The 17,401-nt window shown below is 48.2% G+C and overlaps 1 protein-coding gene across 5 annotated transcripts in view; it reads left to right on the top strand.

Moving 5' to 3' along the window:
• The window catches only part of LOC111758019 (endogenous retrovirus group K member 113 Gag polyprotein-like), a 39,613-nt gene extending 26,631 nt beyond the window's left edge, over window positions 1-12,982 (top strand). For 4 of the 5 annotated variants that reach the window (XM_063227274.1, XM_063227271.1, XM_063227272.1 and 1 more), the window contains one exon: window positions 10,197-12,982. In XM_063227274.1, coding sequence (XP_063083344.1) covers window positions 11,369-12,529 — 1,161 coding nt within the window. In that variant the 5' untranslated portion in view covers window positions 10,197-11,368 and the 3' untranslated portion in view covers window positions 12,530-12,982. The remainder of the gene's footprint in view (window positions 1-10,196) is intronic. The other variant, XR_010040043.1, reaches the window with a different exon arrangement.
• The last annotated feature ends 4,419 nt before the right edge of the window (window positions 12,983-17,401 follow it).

The following is a 17,401-nucleotide window of genomic DNA, read 5'->3' as shown; positions in this document are numbered from 1 at the left end:
TGTGTAACATGATTTGATTATTTTCCTTCCCATTTTCCTCTTCTCCTTTCTCCTTTCACACCCCCCTTTTCCATCTCTAAAAGTCTTAGTTTCCTATAGTTTCTCATATTTATTAAATTGGTTTTAGATTGTTTATATAGGAGAAAATATGGTATTCAACTTCCTGTTCCTGGCTTATCTCATTCAGTGCAATAGTCTCTGGTTCCATCCATTTTTTTTTTTTTTTTGGAAATGACAGAATAATGTCTTGCTTTATGGCTGAATACTATTCCATCATGTATACATCTATCACGGTTTCTTTCCTCATTCCCCCGTACATGGGCATCTAGGCCATTTCCACAGCTTAGCTATTGTGAATTGTGCTGCTGTCAACATGGGTATGCACGTATCATCACAGTGTGCTGTCTTAACAAGAGGTTTTCCTAAGGAGAGCACTGACATTGTGAGGATGGGTTGTCTCAGGGTGAAATTAAAAAGAATTACATGAGGCAGAATTCTGGTGAATCAGTGGAGCCCAGGGTGGGGAAGCACCTACAGAAAAGGTTCATTTTGATTATGATATAGGTAATAAAGGTTACATCCAAGCTCAGCTCAGTGCCACACTAAAACAGATGTAGGCAAAAGGCAGAGACCATGGATGGATTTGATTTGATGTGATGTGATTTGAGTTTTTGAGACAGGGTCTCACTGTGTAGCTCAGGCTGACCTCACACTCATGGGGATCTTCCTGCCTCAGCCTTTCAAATGCTGGGATTACAGGCATGTGCCAATGCAATGACAAGTAGAAACACTGAAATGATACCCAGGATTAGAGGCAGGTTTATTTATATCCATGGGCACTGATGGGGATCATTCCCAGAATATCAGGCCCTGATCTCTAGGGCTAGGGCTTATATGAAACAAGCAGGCAGGAAGTACAGCAGCAGAATGGCTCGTCAGTTGGGGGCTGGTTTATACAACGTGCATCATAGTGACCAGCTGTGCATCACAGTGACCAGCTGTTTCTAAAAGGCAGAAGCAGCTGGAACTGGAACAGGGACTGTTACCTGGGCAACTAACAAACTGAAGTATCCTGGATGAGAAGGGGCACATTTTCTGTTATATTTCCCTCCTCTTTTTGTTTCCCCAGTAAATCTTTGCTGGGCATGTTACTGTGATCTTCTGAGGCAAGGCCCAACTAGAAGCGGTAACATAGAGTTGGCAGTGATCTTTGATGAGCCCTAGCCAGACTCCCCAAGATTGCCTTATGACAAAGTTTTCCCCCAAGTCATTTTTAGGAAGAGACATAATTTAGGCCTATCTTTTCTGTAATATTACTCTGACAAGAGAGTGAGAGACTTAATCTGATCTAGGAGAGTGTCCAATGTGCCTGACATTTACTGAATCTTGGTCAAGTGTTTGATTGATTGTTTTATTATCTTGGTGCAACTGTCCATAAAGTTTAAGGCAGAAAAACACAGCTAGCTGGGGTGCAGGGGCAGGGAAGCAATGACTGGGGCAACAACCTGAAAAGACACAAAAATCAAGGGGAATACACATGGAACAATCCCGTGAGAGATGTCCTCAGGCTCCAGTCATGTGTGGACTGGTCAGCACCCAGAGTGAACAGAGCAGGGCTTTGAGTGCACTATCTCTTCAGAGTGAGCCTTGGAGGAGCTGTCTACGTAAATTTTTCAGCAGATCTAAGGCTGGGTTTCTGAAACTTGTAGAGGTACAAAATATGCACTTTAGATACATATGTGTGAATTGCAAGCTGTTTTTTTACCTTTTCTTGAGCTTTGTGTTCTGTATGCTGTATGTAGCTTTCTTTAATCTAGTTTTTGAGTTAATTCTGCTACAGATGCAGGCCCATTGTTGCTGCCAATGATGAAGGGTAGGCCATATATAGGGAAGCTTTTTTACAGTAGGAGCCTACGGACTTTTATTGTCTTCTCAATATGGGTAGGGATTGGGAGGTTGGGGTCAGTGAAGCCTGAGCTGGCTGCAGGAATATGGTGCCAGTGCAGTGGTTTGAGTTTTTAGTGCAGTGGCTTTGAGTTTACAGAACATACTGGGGACCAGGGGGAGTAGGTCTGGTGGCTGGGGTTGATGTTTTGGTCAGTCTGATCCCTGGAGGGGCTGTAGGCCTCTGGACTGGAAAACTGCATCACTGGTGGCAGGTTTCCAAACAGCAGGAGAAAGCAGTTTGCTATGCAGGTCATCTCTGCGGGGGAGTTTTGGCCAATGTAGTTTTGTTTAAGGTGACCACAGCATATCTAGCCCATCAGAGTTCATTCCAGCAGAGTTCCTTCCATCCATAAACAGGGTATACTCAGCATCTGTCAGGGAATCCACTTTTTTAGAACAGTTTATCCCAGTACAGCATGTGGCACCTGGACAGTCAGGCCTTGGTCTAAGGTGAGCTTGTCACCTTTCTTGATCAGAAGTGGCTGTTAGAGCATGGAGGGGAAGTGGCGAAGCAGCCCTTGGTGATCAGATCCAAGTATTTGCACAGGTAGGCCACGGGGTGATCCTGGGGACTGACAGTATGAATAAACATCATTATTGTGAACTCAAGGGTCCACAGCCAGCAGCTCCAAGAAATTTGCAGAATTTTTTTCTTGTAACAAGTTTCTGCCAGACACTGCAGCAAAGCTTTTGTGTCTTTCCAGCAGGCATCTTGAAAGTATCATGAATTAGAAATGCTTTTTAAAAAAGGGAACAAGGTTTTGAACCTCTGGGAGGTTGAGCCTAGGTCAATTGCAAAGAGGGGCCGGCTAATAGGATCTAATTGAAGGCAGAATAAGGCATTTTTTAGGCCAAGCAAGTATGTCAGCAGGTTTTGGGTGACAAAAGACTGAGGCAACATAGATGGAGGTCAGTCATGGCAGCATTGCCAGCTCAGAGACCTTGAATAGGCTTTACTGGCAGAAGAGGTGTATTTTAGCAGATTGAATCTACGCTGTTGGCTCAGGGGACCATGATGGAGCTAGAAGGGACAGAGAAACCTTGGAGAAAAAGTGCTGGTGGCTTCGCCAAATCTATTGTTGGAGCCTCTCTGAACACAGTGGGAGAGTTTTTAAACCCTGTGGAAATCAAGTCCAAGTTAACTTGGCCTTTTATCTCAGACCTTCCCAGCGGAAGGGGCTTATGGGAGTAATTTGCAAGTAGAGGAAGGCATCTTTTAAATCTAGTATCAAAAAGGGCAAAGGGGTTGGGAACCCCAGTGCAAAGTGATGGCTGCATGATTAGCAGCACAGAGATCTTGTCCAAGGTGATTAACAGTCCATTGGGCTGATGTGTGGCTAGATCCCTGTTTGTGTCTCCTGTGACATCTGACAGTAATCAGAGGATCATGGTGAGGTGCTGTGGTTGGTGGCCAGGCCTGGAAGTGAGTCTTAGTTCATATCTCTGAGAGGAGAGTGTTCAGAACTTCAGGACTGTGGTTATCTGTCTCAGGCCAATGCAAGCATCATCTTCCTCTCAGGGAACAAAGGTGAAAGTGCAGGTTACAGGAGAGCGGGTGCTGACTGGCTTGATGCCAAGGAGACGGATGCACAGGAATTCATGCTTGGTGAGACGTCCTTTTATGTTGCAAATTTGTGCCTGACAGTGGGGGTGAGAGGCAAGAGTCCCAGTTGCGCTGGTGATGGTGCTATGGGTTTCTCGTGGCCCAAGTGGAAGGAAGGAGCTCAGTCTGGCCTAGTCTAAGTCCATCAGGCAGATGAAATGGTTAACATCTGATCCAGGTTGAAGCTTTTGAGAGTTGTTATTTATTTTAATTTTAGTTTCTAGAGTCCTTATAACCCATAGCTAAAGGGTATTGTCTATTAGACTGTATTTTCCTATAGACATCAGGGGCTTTTTTTTTAGAATCAGGTTTTTGGATAACATAGTTGATTGGTTATACCACTATTCCTGTGATTTGATTTGATAGCAGTGCTAGGGAGTGAGCCAATGGCACTCTACTGCTGAGCTATACCTGCAGCCTTTTAAAAATTTTTTGGCAAGGAAGGTCTTGCTAAGTTGCCCAGGCTGGTCTTGAACTTGCCATCTTCCTGCTTTAGTCTTATGAGTTGGTGAAATTACAGGAGTGCCCCACTATGTCCAGTAGGGATTGATTTTAGTGTATTGTCATTAAGCTGTGAAATGCAGGAAACTTTCTAATACCTGAGCTTTGACTTTTGGAATAAAAAAATTAAATCATAACCAAGCTATCATAATAATGAATAAAAACTAAACTATCATAATAAAAGATAACTAAACTGTCATAATAATGAAAAAGAAAAGTTGATATGACAGTAATTTTCCCATCTGATTGTTAGGCATAAGATTCTTATTAGAATTTTCTTTTATTGGTACTGGGGATCAAACTCATGACCTTGAGCTTTCAAGGCAGGCGCTTATGCCATTGAGCTAAATCCCCAGCCCTCCCACTAAAATTTGAATCCTGTAGAAAATTTCGTCTGGTAAAGTGAATACTGATAGGAGATAGTGATAAACACATGTCTTAGTTACTTTTGTCACAGCTGGGACAAAATACCCAACACCCACAAGTGGAAAGAGGAAAGGTTTATTTTGGCCGGAGGTTGTAAAGGTTTCATTCCGTGGTCAGTTGTAAGGCAGGGTGGCAGGCAGAGGTAGCACTGCAGAGGAGACAGGTGGTGGCAAAGTGGGCGGGGGAGGCAACAGAACGGCGAGCAGCAGCAGTGAGCGTCTTTCCCTGTTGTCCCAGCTCCAAGCCTTTTGGTTGGTACCCCTTACACCCAGTGTGGACCTTCTGTTATCCACGTGCAGAACTACATTAAACCAATCAGTAATTTAGTTACGACACCCTTAATCTGCATTCACAAACCCTAGATTTGTCCACCTTCAAAAAGCCCCACCTTTAGGTGACCGGAAGGACACGTAGCTATAAGCCGTAACAGTACAGGAAGCAAACGATGCACGAAGGTGTAGAAAATGGTTTACATCTGGCTGGGGCCAAGGCCCTCAGAGCAAGGAGCCAGAACACAACACACTGTCCATGCATTTCTGTGCCCCTGCAGGGCCTGGGCATGTGAGATGACACCAATATGGGACTGGTCATGAAAAATGCCAGAAAGAGTAGTGAGGACATGAAAAGCACTGTTATCTTAAGCGAGTGATTAGAATAGAAAAAATTATGCTCCAAGAAAGCTGGGAATTAAATCATGACATCTCAAAATCTCTGGGTCACAGTCTCAGAAAGCAGGATCTGTTTAGGGTTCCCTGGGATGAATCTTTAGTGTATTTTTAAAATAATCCTAGTTTAAGATGAAATCTTTCTTCTAGCACTATCACCCTGTGAAACTGGCTCTGCCCCTTGGAATCTAAATATAGGACACAGGATAATGCCTCTGTGTGACGATTATTTAAATAAGCAATGGTATCTTCCATTCCCATTTCCTTTGTGGGGCCAAAGGCTCAGGTTTCTCAAATGTTTGTTTGGCCCGGTGCTAAGACTCCCCATGACCTCCTCGTGCCCTCACGCTGGGAACCTCTCTGTTTTTAGAACTGAGTGCACGGTACAGGAGGTCTGGCCATCTGGCCCGAGGGGCATTTACCATACAGGGGCAGATGTGCAGACTCCGAATCAGCCCTGGCTCCCACCCTACTCCCAGGCCCAAGGTTCCTGGGGGACCCACTCTGGGCGGGGATCACCTAGTGCTCTAAATTCATGGCTTTATCCGCCAAAGCTCACTGATGGGCCATCCTGAGTTTACTGTAGGAAAAATTCCCCAAGTTGGCACTTTGAGTGCAAAACTGCAGTTCCTACATCGTTTCCTTGCATTTCTGCAATTGCTTTACTGGACTCGAGAGGGCAGTTTTGGGTGTCTTCTTGGGGCAACTGGTCTTCCCTACTTCCTGGTGCGGCAGTGTATTTAACCACTCTAGGGGCCCACTTGTGGATTGGTCAAAGGCCCAACATGCGTATGAGAGAACACAAGGAGAACCAGGGCCTCTCCGACTCTGGGGAGGTCTCGGGGCTGGACATTCCTGTGGAGTGTGGCAGCTATGTGAGCCCTTGTGAAAATGAGCAAATAGAAAGTTCACAGGTGAGCCACTGTCATGGTCAGTAGGTGGCCAAAGAGATGTGCATGTGTGAACATTGTATCACATATTAAAATCATTGTTCTGTATGTGGTCATTGAATTCATCTTTAATATAGTAGAATACCTTCATCTGCAAGTTTTTCATACATTTCACTGAACTAGTATAAAGGATCTGGAGACTTATTTATTTGTGAATTGCCTGAGTGAAATGCTGACAGGTTACTGCGTTAGGGATATAACAAGCATTTGCTTCAAGGGCAGGCAGCATTTGCAATCAGGTGTTAGTAAGCTGGCCCTGAATGGCTGCCTCAACTCTAGGACTTGTTCCTGCCGAGGAGAGACTCCCATGGAAATTTTAATCTGTGAAAACTGAAGTGTGAATGATAACAAACCCTTGGCCAGGTCTTCCGCCAGGAGCGTCATGTCTGTTATCGATGCTGTGAGCTCTCAAGACAAGTTCTGCCAAAAAATAGGCACGAGAAGCACATGCATTTAAAAGCGTTGCTCTCTCGGTTGGAATTTAGTTGCATGCCCTATATCCTTCCTGGCTCAGTGTGGCAACCTCAGGATTGTACAGATGCTGGGTGTTGTTAAGTGTTTGCTGGTGGGGCAAGACCCATCCTCTGCTGGGATGTGAGGCGGGCTGGTGGTTTGGGAGGGAGTCGGGACATTTCAGCGCCAGGATCCCACTTGCTGAGCACCAGGCACGGCCTCTCTTGTGCTCTGGAACCTCTTACCCCTCAAGGATGTCCACCTCCCTCACCCTGAGAGTGACAAGAGGGGCTTTGTCAGTGTGGCGCCTCATTTGCCACTGTCAAGCATTGTGTCCGCAGACACTGCCTAACACAGAACTCCACAGCAGGCCTGTTCAGCGTGCTCACCCTGCGTGGACAAAGGACAGTCCCAAGTGGGTCAACAGCTACCCCACAGAGTTTTCCGGGTGAGGAACCACATCTGTTTACTTGGCCTTCCCAGGACCTCTGTGCTGCCCGCCCCCGCCTGGTCACTCTGTGGACTCCAGTGGACAAAGGCAGCGTGGGTCCCTGCTGCCCCAGAATGACGCGCAGCTCTAGCCCTGGCCAGCTGGACGCTCTGTAGGAGGCTTCACGGGGTGGCCTCTGACGCCGTCTCTCTCGGTGGCCTTTAGTGGTTTGCTCATTAATCGTCTGGAGCTCTGCACTAATCAGGGGGCCTTAGATAAAGCCTGAAGGCAGAAAAGATTCCACACAGCCTTGGCCTCCTCTCACTTCTGTCCAGGGAGGGGGCCTGGTCTGCACGGAGTTGGTCTCTGCACCATGCCGGCAGCATTTGAGGTTCTGGCGGGGTTGAGCATCTGCAGAGCAGTGAAGGTGTCTGGACACGTGTGTGGCACAGGGTTGGGGGCAGCTTACATTGCAGTGACCCAGGGACCCATCCGGGAAGTGACCCACACCCCCTGGAAGTGATGCTCTGCCCTTCGAGATCTCCCCTCGGCTGTTACCCGGCAGAGTTCCCGGGTGAACTGCCTATGGCTTTTCCTATCAGCAACTCAGGCAGCATCCTCTGCAGGACCACAGGGCAGAGCCACTCTGCACTGGTTTCCTGACACAAATCAAGTATCACCAACAACCTCTGCAGTAAAGACGTAGCCAGGAAATTCATGTCACAGATGAAAACATCCAGGGACACACCACAAAGACAGAGATTTAACCAGGATGGCATTGATTTGGGAATGGTAAGCACACAAAGGAATAGAAGAAAGTTCATGTTGATAGTTATATAAACTTTGTTTGATGAAGAGCTCTGTCAGAAGAGCAGGGGAAGGTTTCCGGGTAAGTGGTTACCCACTGAGAGCTTTATAGTACTCTCAGAAACAACCTCCAGGTAGATTACACAGAAGACTTCCTGATCACCTACCAATAAGAAAAATCAAAGGGAACAGAGAAACCTTTCTGAAGGTGGGCAAGAGTTTCCTAAGCAAGAAACAGAGCCTGAAGCTCTGCAAGAGAAAGGCCTCATGTTCATCCGATTAAGTCCTATCTTTTTGGGGGACGTAGGATGATGATATTTCCCAGCAGCCCTTGCATCTGAGCAGGAGTGTGTGGCTGAGCTTCGGCCAGCAGGAACAGAGGGGAGGTGATGTGGCCATGCCCAGCCCGGCCCTTGGCAACTTCTGAGCAGAAGGAACTGCCTGCCCCATGTGTCCACTCTGGTTGCCGTGAAGGCTGCTGGGACGGCAGGGACATGAATGCACTGACCTCAGATCCCGGAGTCCCTGCCTATAGGAAAGCAGCTAAGCAGGCTGCTGGAGTAAAATCTCTGCTTTAGAGATAAAGATGGTGCGTGCAGAAGTCGCTGAGATTAGCGCTCACACGTGACCTTCAGCCGGAACAAACCAGTGGCCACAGGTGAGGAGGGGACTGCAGTTCAAAACCATGGAGAGCAAAAGAAAGCCATAAGCAAAGTGAAAAGCCCAGGAAAAGGCAGTAGATTACATCCAACTTTTGTGAGAACAGTGATTAGCAAAGCCTGTGCCTCTAAGCCAATGAGGAAAGCCCAAGCAGTTCAGTTAGAAACAGACGAGGCCGAGAGGAGCATGATCAGGAAGACGACGTCAAGGGCAGCCGTGGAAAGTGGCCCACTCTCCTTTCTAACTGTCAAATGCGAGTGCAAGCACTGAACACCTGCATTTGGTCATTCAGTTGGGATTTTGCAAACTGGTTTTCTTCAGAGGTTTGCCAATATCGGAGGAAAGACTCCTCTGCTGGGTTTCTGGGCTGGTTTGGCAGCTGTGCTGGAGAGTGTGCTGCCCTCAGAGTCTCCAGGAGGGGAGGGCACAGAACACATTTTGGCACCTCCACACTCAGACCAGAAGGCGTGGCATAAAAAATCAACTGTCACAAAAGACAGCTTATCCACTCAGAGTGTCAGATCTCTTGTGATACTATCTGTGCACAAGGGTTCTGTTTGTGTAAATGTTTCCCCAGGGTCTTTGGTTGTGTACACACGTACATGAGTGTGTAAGAAATGCAGAGGATGTGGAGGAAAGGTCAGAGAATGGAGGTAGCTGTGGCCATGTGGAGGCAGCCGGGGACGGCCTTAAATGTTCATGATGAAATGCTGTAAAAATCCCAAGCAGGCAGGCGCAGGACCACCTGTGGATGGTCCATCTCTGAGACGGCAGTGAGTCCGCCCGTCTATACTTCAGGCCGACAGGGTAAAGAGTCCTAGCAGGGGGTTTGAGCCTAAGGTGGGCAGCCCGGGTACACATAGTTTTGTAAAGAACAGTTTACACTTTTGCTTGACTTGCTACCTGAGTGTTTTCTGCATCTGATTTCCTCCCTAATTTTAACTTAATCGTGTTATGCTGTTTACCAAATGCAACCTTTTATGGAATAAATCCAACTAAACATGATATTTACTTATATGGAGCTCATTTTTGAAGACTGATTTGGAACCAACATTCTTTCCAGGTTTAGTAAGAAAAAAAAAAAAAAAAAAAAGAAGCCTTCTTGAATGCTGGTCCTCTTCCAAGGGGCCACGCTCTCTTGCCTGCATTTGATCATTCTACCCAGCTGGGAAGAACTGATGTCATTCTGATACAAATACCACATTGAAAGTATGTATTTCCCAGCTGCGAGCAGTGTGCTTTCCGAAAACCTGCCTCCTGGCAGGGACTGAAGTTGACTGGCCTCTCTATTGACTGGAGGCACAAAGTGCAGGACAGCGTGCGTAGCAGCGGGCTTCCCGGTCTCAGCCCCAGTGACCTTTTGGACCAGATAATAATTTGTTGTGGAGGGCTGTGCTGTGCCCTGTAGGGTGTTTACCAGCACTCTCACTTCTACTGATGAGTTGCTAGTAGCATCTCCAGGTCATGCAAATCAAGAGTCTCCTAGCTGGCATGCTGGTACATGGAAGGCTGTGAGTCTGAGGCCAGCCTGGACTACGTGAAGCCCTGTCTTAAAAAGACAAAAAAATTGTTTCCTTGAGGGGCAGAATCTTCCTTGGTTAAGAACAATCACTGTGATACTGTTCCGTGTACAGCTGACTCTGATTTATTCAACAATCGATAACAGAAATGGCCAGGCTTCAGTAATACTCCACGGTGAGTTATTTAGCATATATTTTATTTATAGATTTTTGAGATTCATGTTTCCATTTCAGGGCGAGGGAGTGGTGTGTTTCTCTGGCATCTCATTTCCAACTGGCATTCCTGCTGCAAGCAAAGCCATAACCAACAAAAATTCCAAAAGCTGCTTTAGGAGAGAAGGCACACAAATCTCTTCATTTAATCATATTTTAAAAAGTTCTCAGTCTCCTTTATTCTGGCTCCGGAGAACGTTCTGGAAAGGCTCCATTCTGTAAATGGACTTCATTTGAAATAACTGACTGGAAGATATCTTTCCCATTACAAAACTTCATGATGGTATTTTCTAAAATCTCAGTCATTTCCACGAGCAGTTAAATAAACAAATACGAGAAAAAATGCTTAATGCATTTTGTTTGTTTTTTTTTAATCTTAAACTGGCTTTTTTATTATAGAAACAATAGAGGCCAATATCTTGGCCATTCTGTGCAAATTTTCTAAGGCACAGGTGTGGATTTGTGTCCGACAGAAGAGGTACACAGGGGGCTGGTTTCTCTGTCACACGGCCTTGTTGGGAGCCACCACATTGCCGAGCCGCCGCATATAGTGATCATGCGGCCTGTGGTAAAGAGCAAAGCCTGAGTTAGATTACCCCTCCCATCGAGCACGTTAGTTTCCTGCTTACCGCGTAAACAACCCGCTCAATAATATGTTAGCCAATCAGCTTGCCTTGCTTACTTTAATATGATTGGACACTGTATCCGTATATATACTGGTGCCACCCCTGGGGGGAAGTAGAAGCCCCGAAGGAGCTGCGGAGAGCGGACCGGTAGAGGCTTCGGAGCGAAGCCCGGAAGGAGCCGCGGAGAGCGGACCGGTAGAGGCTTCGGAGCGAAGCACGGAAGGAGCCGCGGGGAGCGGACCAGAGGAGGCTTCGGCTGGGAGCGATCCCAGGGCAGGCTGTACGGAGAGAAAATAAAAGAAAAGGTTGTCCACTGCCAGACTTTGTCGTGTGTCCTTCCTGCCGGCCGGGAGCGACATCGACATTTGGTGGCCCGTACGGGGAACAACTGATCACCCCCGAGACGTGGTAGTGGACAACGTTCCTTGATACAGCACTGCGAGACAGGTGAGTAGGGGATAAACCTGGGCCCTGGGTGGCGCGCACCTACAGGGTTTTTAGACTCCCCTCAGGCTCACGCGTAAGTGGCGGATTTTTGGGCCTCACGTGGTGAGTAACATATTAAATATGGGTAACGTACCGAGTAACGACACCCAGCCCTTGGTACAGGTCCTCCGGAAGCTCTTAAAGTCCAGAGACCTCAAGGTGGGACGCAAAACGCTGGAGAGCTTTTTTGAGGAGATTGATAGTTTCGCTCCCTGGTTCTTGCCCACAGGGCACTTAAACCTGCCCTCGTGGGAGAAGTTGGGCAGGGATCTTTCTCTAGCGGAAAGGGAGGGCGGGGCTTCGGTCTTCGCTCGGCCACTGTGGGAAATGATATATGCATGCTTGAAGAGCGAGGGTGGTTGCAGGGAAGGTTCTCAAGAGCTCATTAAAGTGCGTAGGGCATTCAAACAGGCCCAGTCAGGGAGCTCCCGGGAGGGGTCCGTCAAAGGAGACAAAGATATAAAGGAGGAAGACGGGGCTCAGGCCTCGGAGTCGTCTGACTCCGAGAACGAGGAAGGCTTAGACAACGATGAGACCAAGGAGCCTAGATGCCAAGAGGATAGGCCGCTCGATAAGGAGTCGCAGGGTTCTTTCCCAGCGTTGCGCCGCGAATTGCGCTCCGCTCAACTTGGTCTGCGGAGGAGTAGAGAGCTCCTGAGCGCCCCCTGGCGCGAGAGGGAGGCGAAGCCTTCCGCCCCACCTTGGGAGCTGTTCCCGGAAGCGATCCCTCGCCACGAGGCGGCCGCGTGGGAGCTCCCTCCCCTTTCGCCAGAACAGAAAGTGATGCACGGGCCCCCATTTTCCGCCCAATCACGGCCGCCGTCTTATGCTCCGCCGCCGGCGGGTCGGTATTTTTACAGGCGGCTTTGGCAGGGGGGACGTTTGTCTCATGAGGTACATCCACCACCTGGGATAGATAGTGGCCCCTACGGGATATTTCCTGTACAAGTAGCTGTGGGCCAGGGACGTAATGCATGGGAGCCTTTTGAGATAAAGCAGATTAGAAAACTTAAAAATGCAGTTACAACCTTTGGGCCGACTGCGCCTTACACCATTGCCATGCTGGAGAACCTGTCTTCTGGGCCCCTCACCCCCGCGGACTGGATTCAGCTGGCAAAGGTGTGTCTGCCCTCGGGTAGTTACCTGGATTGGCGAGCCTGGTACACAGAGTTCTCTGCCGAGCAGGCTGAAAAAAACGCCGGTCGAGGAAATGGGAGCTGGGGATTTAGCTTAGCGGCATAAGCGCCTGCCTTGTAAGCAGGCAATCGCCAGTTCGATCCCTGGTACCAATAAAAAAAAAAAAAAAAAACAAAACAAAAAAGATAAAAATAAAAAATAAAAAATAAAAAACAAAAAGGGGGAGTAGGCCAAGGCCTGGCCCCAAAGGCACGATTATCCATGGCACTATTCACACACAATTTTTTAAATTTAAATAATGATAATTGCTCCCCAGCTGTGGAGCACTGCAACCCTTCCCCCAACCATAAAGGGTGGGTGAAGTGGAAAGATGTCCTGACAGGACAATGGATGGGCCCGGATCCGGTAATCAGCTGGAACCGAGGCGCGGTTTGTGTTTTTCTGCAGGAATCGGGACGAGAACCACTGTGGGTACCGGAGAGACTGACACGGGCGACAAAGCCCTCGACTGAAGACCAGACCTGCCCTACCGGAGATCCATCACAGACCAACCAACAAGATGAATAGAAATAGCGGTAGCCCGAAATGGACAAGAAGATCCTCAGGCATATGCATGGCTCGCTCGCCTAGCCTACGACCGAGTCTAGGGACGGTGAGCTTCCCACACTCCTCCTCTAAAAAATTATGATATAGCAGGGTAGATGAGTCAATAACGGGTAAGAGCATGCCTCCCCAGCATGACTCAACCTAAGACAGGCCCTACCCCATACCGCACAAAAGCCGCTGAATTACTAGGTTTCGCCCAAACCAAATGTCGCCCCGGGGGGATCATGCGGAGCGACATGAGTGTATGCCTGTGTGCATCCAGGTTCCGTCCGGTTCCTTCCTGGCCCTGAAAAAAGGACGAGGGCCTCGGGGCCTCGGCAGACTCGGGGACGGCCGACCCGGGCCGACGCCGAGAGCCCTTGGTGGGCCTCCTATCAGGGCATAGGCCTCTACACTCAATTCAGGACGGGCTGCGATGCGTAGACTTATTTAAAATAAAAAAGGGGGAGATGTTGGGAGCCACCACATTGCCGAGCCGCCGCATATAGCGATCATGCGGCCTGTGGTAAAGAGCAAAGCCTGAGTTAGATTACCCCTCCCATCGAGCACGTTAGTTTCCTGCTTACCGCGTAAACAACCCGCTCAATAATATGTTAGCCAATCAGCTTGCCTTGCTTACTTTAATATGATTGGACACTGTATCCGTATATATACTGGTGCCACCCCTGGGGGGAAGTAGAAGCCCGAAAGGAGCCGCGGAGAGCGGACCGGTAGAGGCTTCGGAGCGAAGCCCGGAAGGAGCCGCGGAGAGCGGACCGGTAGAGGCTTCGGAGCGAAGCACGGAAGGAGCCGCGGGGAGCGGACCAGAGGAGGCTTCGGCTGGGAGCGATCCCAGGGCAGGCTGTACGGAGAGAAAATAAAAAAAAAGGTTGTCCACTGCCAGACTTTGTCGTGTGTCCTTCCTGCCGGCCGGGAGCGACATCGACACGGCCTGATAGTCCTGCACGCCCTCATCTGTAAGGGCGGGGTCCTGCCTCCTCCTCCCGTGAGCAGTCAGGGGTGAGGACCTGGTGATGCCATCACTGATCTTGTCCTCCTTTTGTGATAATAAACACATAGCATCAGTTTGCCTTCATCATCCCAAGGCTGTAGCACAGTGCTGTTAACCATATCACACTTTCTGGGACAGGTCTTTTGAACGCTTTAATTTTCTATGACTAAATGCTATACCCATTGTGTCAGTTTTCTGTCACTATAGAAAAATGCTGGAGATCACCCACTTGGTGTCGACTCACTGCTATGAAGGTTTTAGCCCATGATGGACTGGACCCCGTTGTTTTGGGCCTGTGGTGAGGCAGCACAGCCTGACTGGGGTTCACGGCAGAGCAAACGCCATAGCCAGTAAAAAGGTGAGTGAGGCAAGAGCCTGGATCCCTTAGAGGAGCACCCGGTGACCTAATGGCCTCCCACTAGACCTTGCCTCTCACAAGTCCCACACCTTCCACCAGTGCCACCCTAGGACTACTGCAGGACCCACTCAGCAATGCTCCCCTCACAGCCTCCTTTCCCCTCACAGCCAGTGACAACTGCTAGCCAACGCCCGTTCTGCCCTGTGAATCTGACTATTTTAAATGCCCCCTGTAAGTGGAATCACGTAGTATTTATCTTTATGTGACTTAGCCTAATATCCTCATGGGCCACACATGGCTCCTTCCTTCCTTGATAAAAGCGAGCACCATGCCGCAGCGTGTATGGATTCCACGGTCTCCACTCATCTGTCAGTGGACGTCTAGCTCGCTTCCATTTCCTGGCTACCGTGAGTAACAGTGCAATGAAAATAGATGTGACAGTATCTATCTGCGACCCTGTCTCCTCCTTTTGGACCTACTGCTCCTTGTTCTACTCTTGGACTTTCTTTCTCCTTTAAGATCCTGAAGATGGGAGGGTGACAAACACGGCCTATAAATGTCATTCAGTAACACATTCTCTGTTAGGGTTAGGCGAATCTCTTGTGTTCAAATATGAAGTTTTGCAGTGTACAAATATATATTCTGATAAAAAAAATAGTGCTTTCATTGGAAGGATACACGAGCAGTGCCTTTTCCCAATGCATCCAGCAGGACAGTAAACGAGAGAGAACCAAATGCTGACATTCCACTCACGGGACACAGGTCCTGTGCTGAGCCGGGATGCTCCTCATTGAAGAAGAAACCCTTATGGCGCCTTCTGGGCTATTCCTTCCTCCCACTGTCTCACAGCTGAGTGAGGGGGGCCTGCACCCACATTCTCCCTCACTGGTCTCTGAATTAGACACATCTGACCCAGCATTTCCCACGGTTTTTCCTCCAACCTCGGTGCTTATAATATAATTTAGGCATCAATGGGGATGTGAGCCTTAGCTGAATGTTTTCCAGAAGACCCGATGGTGGTAATTGATGAGGCATGTGGAATTCTCATCATATGGAACTGGTTTTTCCTGGGAAGAGGATCAAGAAATGTTTGAGAAGAGGGAGACGTTGTGCACTTTGTGATTTTCCTCCACTGTGTCTTTGTCCAGTTGTGTTAGGTGACGTGGCCCTGGTTGGTGGACCATCTGGTGCTCTGCCACTGGTATTTGTTTCAGATGTTTTAGCTTGTCCTGAATTAGCTGTGGTTTCTTGCGTATGTGATTAAAGGACACGGGCACCAGCCTTTACTGACCAGTGGCCTGCCACAGATGGACGGGCCTTCACAAATTACAACCCTGAACCTGAAGAGCTGCTCTGGGCTGCTTTGTGGGTGGCGGGGGGTTGGGGGGTGGGCAGTGCAGGAATCAGCCCTGGGTGTCTCCTGTGATACTGGGTGATTTTATAGAAAAGGCAGACTACAGATCCTGGGTTTCCTGGACCCCGACCCCCTGCCACGTTTGAGAATTTGCAGAATGATTCACAGAACTCAACAGAGCACCTTCCTCATGTCTGCTGTAAAGCTACAGTACAGGCAGAGCGGATGGAAGAGGTGCACAGGGTTAGGTCTGGAGACAAGCACGGGTGCCACCCGTGACGCGCATCCTGCCCAGCGCGGGGATGTGACCCTGTGAAGCTGGTGTCGAGGGACTACTTAATTTAGTGGAGGCTTCACGACTTAGCTCAGCTGATTGAAGCACTGACCTCTGGTGATTGGCTCAATCCCAGCCCCTCTCCTAGAGCCCAGGGGATGGGACTGAAAATTGCAATCTTCTTATCCTGTAGTTGGTTTTTAAGGCAACCATCTCTCCTTTTGTGGTTCCTTAGGGCGCCCCACCACCAGTCAGCTCATCATACCAAAGCCCCTCTTATTATCAGAGAATGGTCACCATCTTGGAGCTGCGAGCTGGCCATCAAAACAAAGACTGAATGTTTACTTCCTGTTAGTCCCACTTCCGGTGAAGCTTAAACAACACCGGTCCTTCTCTCCTAGTACAGCACAAATCTAGGACCTAAACCCAGGCCCTCTGACGGCTCCTTTTTTTCTCCCAGGCCAAAGGATTGGCAAGGCAGGAGCAAAGACCTACACGCCTTTCGAACACAGGCACCAAATATGTATTTATCATACATCGTAAAGACAGTGGGTAAAGATTGCAGGCACAATATTAGGAGTTTCCTGTAACAATTCTTTGTGTTCACAGGATGTGAAAAGCTATGCAAAAGGTATACACGTTGGATCTCTCTGTAAGCCTAATCTAAATTTGGCTGTCACCAGAGTGTGGGAATCATAAGATCCCTCGAAAATAAGATAGCACAGTATAATAAGAAAACAGGACTCTTTAACAGATAAAGAAAATGTGGTAGAGATACATAGTGGAGTACTATGCAGTCTTAAAAATGAGACTGTGCAGTCTGTGACAACATGGAGGAACACAGGTGACACTACAGTAAGACAGAAAATCTAGTCATAGAAAGATTCTCCTACCTCAGTCTCCCGAGTGGTGGGGTTACAGCCATGTGCCAGCACGCCCCCCCAACATATGCAATTTTAAGATGACACTGACATTCAAAATTTTTATTTCCAGTTGACAAATAACTGTATACATTTATGATGCACAGTGAGATGTTTTTATATCTGTTACAGGTGTAATGACTGAGCCAGGTCATTAGCGAATCTGTCACCTCACAGACTTACAATTTCTTTATGGTGAAAACATTTAGAATCTACTCTTAGCAACTTTGAAACATACAGTGCATTGTTTCTGTCACTATCCTGTCGTGGGCTGGGTCACTAAGTGCTTCCCTCCTGGCTGAAGTTTTCAACCTTCTACCAGCATTTTCTCTTCCTTGTTGTTAGCAATCACCTTTTACTTTCTTGAGTTTAATATTTTTAAGATTCTGCCTATGTCTGAGGTCATGAAATATTTGTGCCTATTTTGTTTAACATAATGTCCTCCGTGTCCAACCATGTAAATACCTGTAAATA

The sequence above is a fragment of the Cavia porcellus genome, unplaced genomic scaffold (genome assembly GCF_034190915.1).
Source record: "Cavia porcellus strain 051 isolate PalLab524CR breed Dunkin Hartley unplaced genomic scaffold, mCavPor4.1 scaffold_17, whole genome shotgun sequence".
Lineage (NCBI taxonomy): Eukaryota > Metazoa > Chordata > Mammalia > Rodentia > Caviidae > Cavia > Cavia porcellus.
Note: the sequence above shows the minus strand (reverse complement) of the source record. Positions and strands in the feature narration are given on the sequence as shown.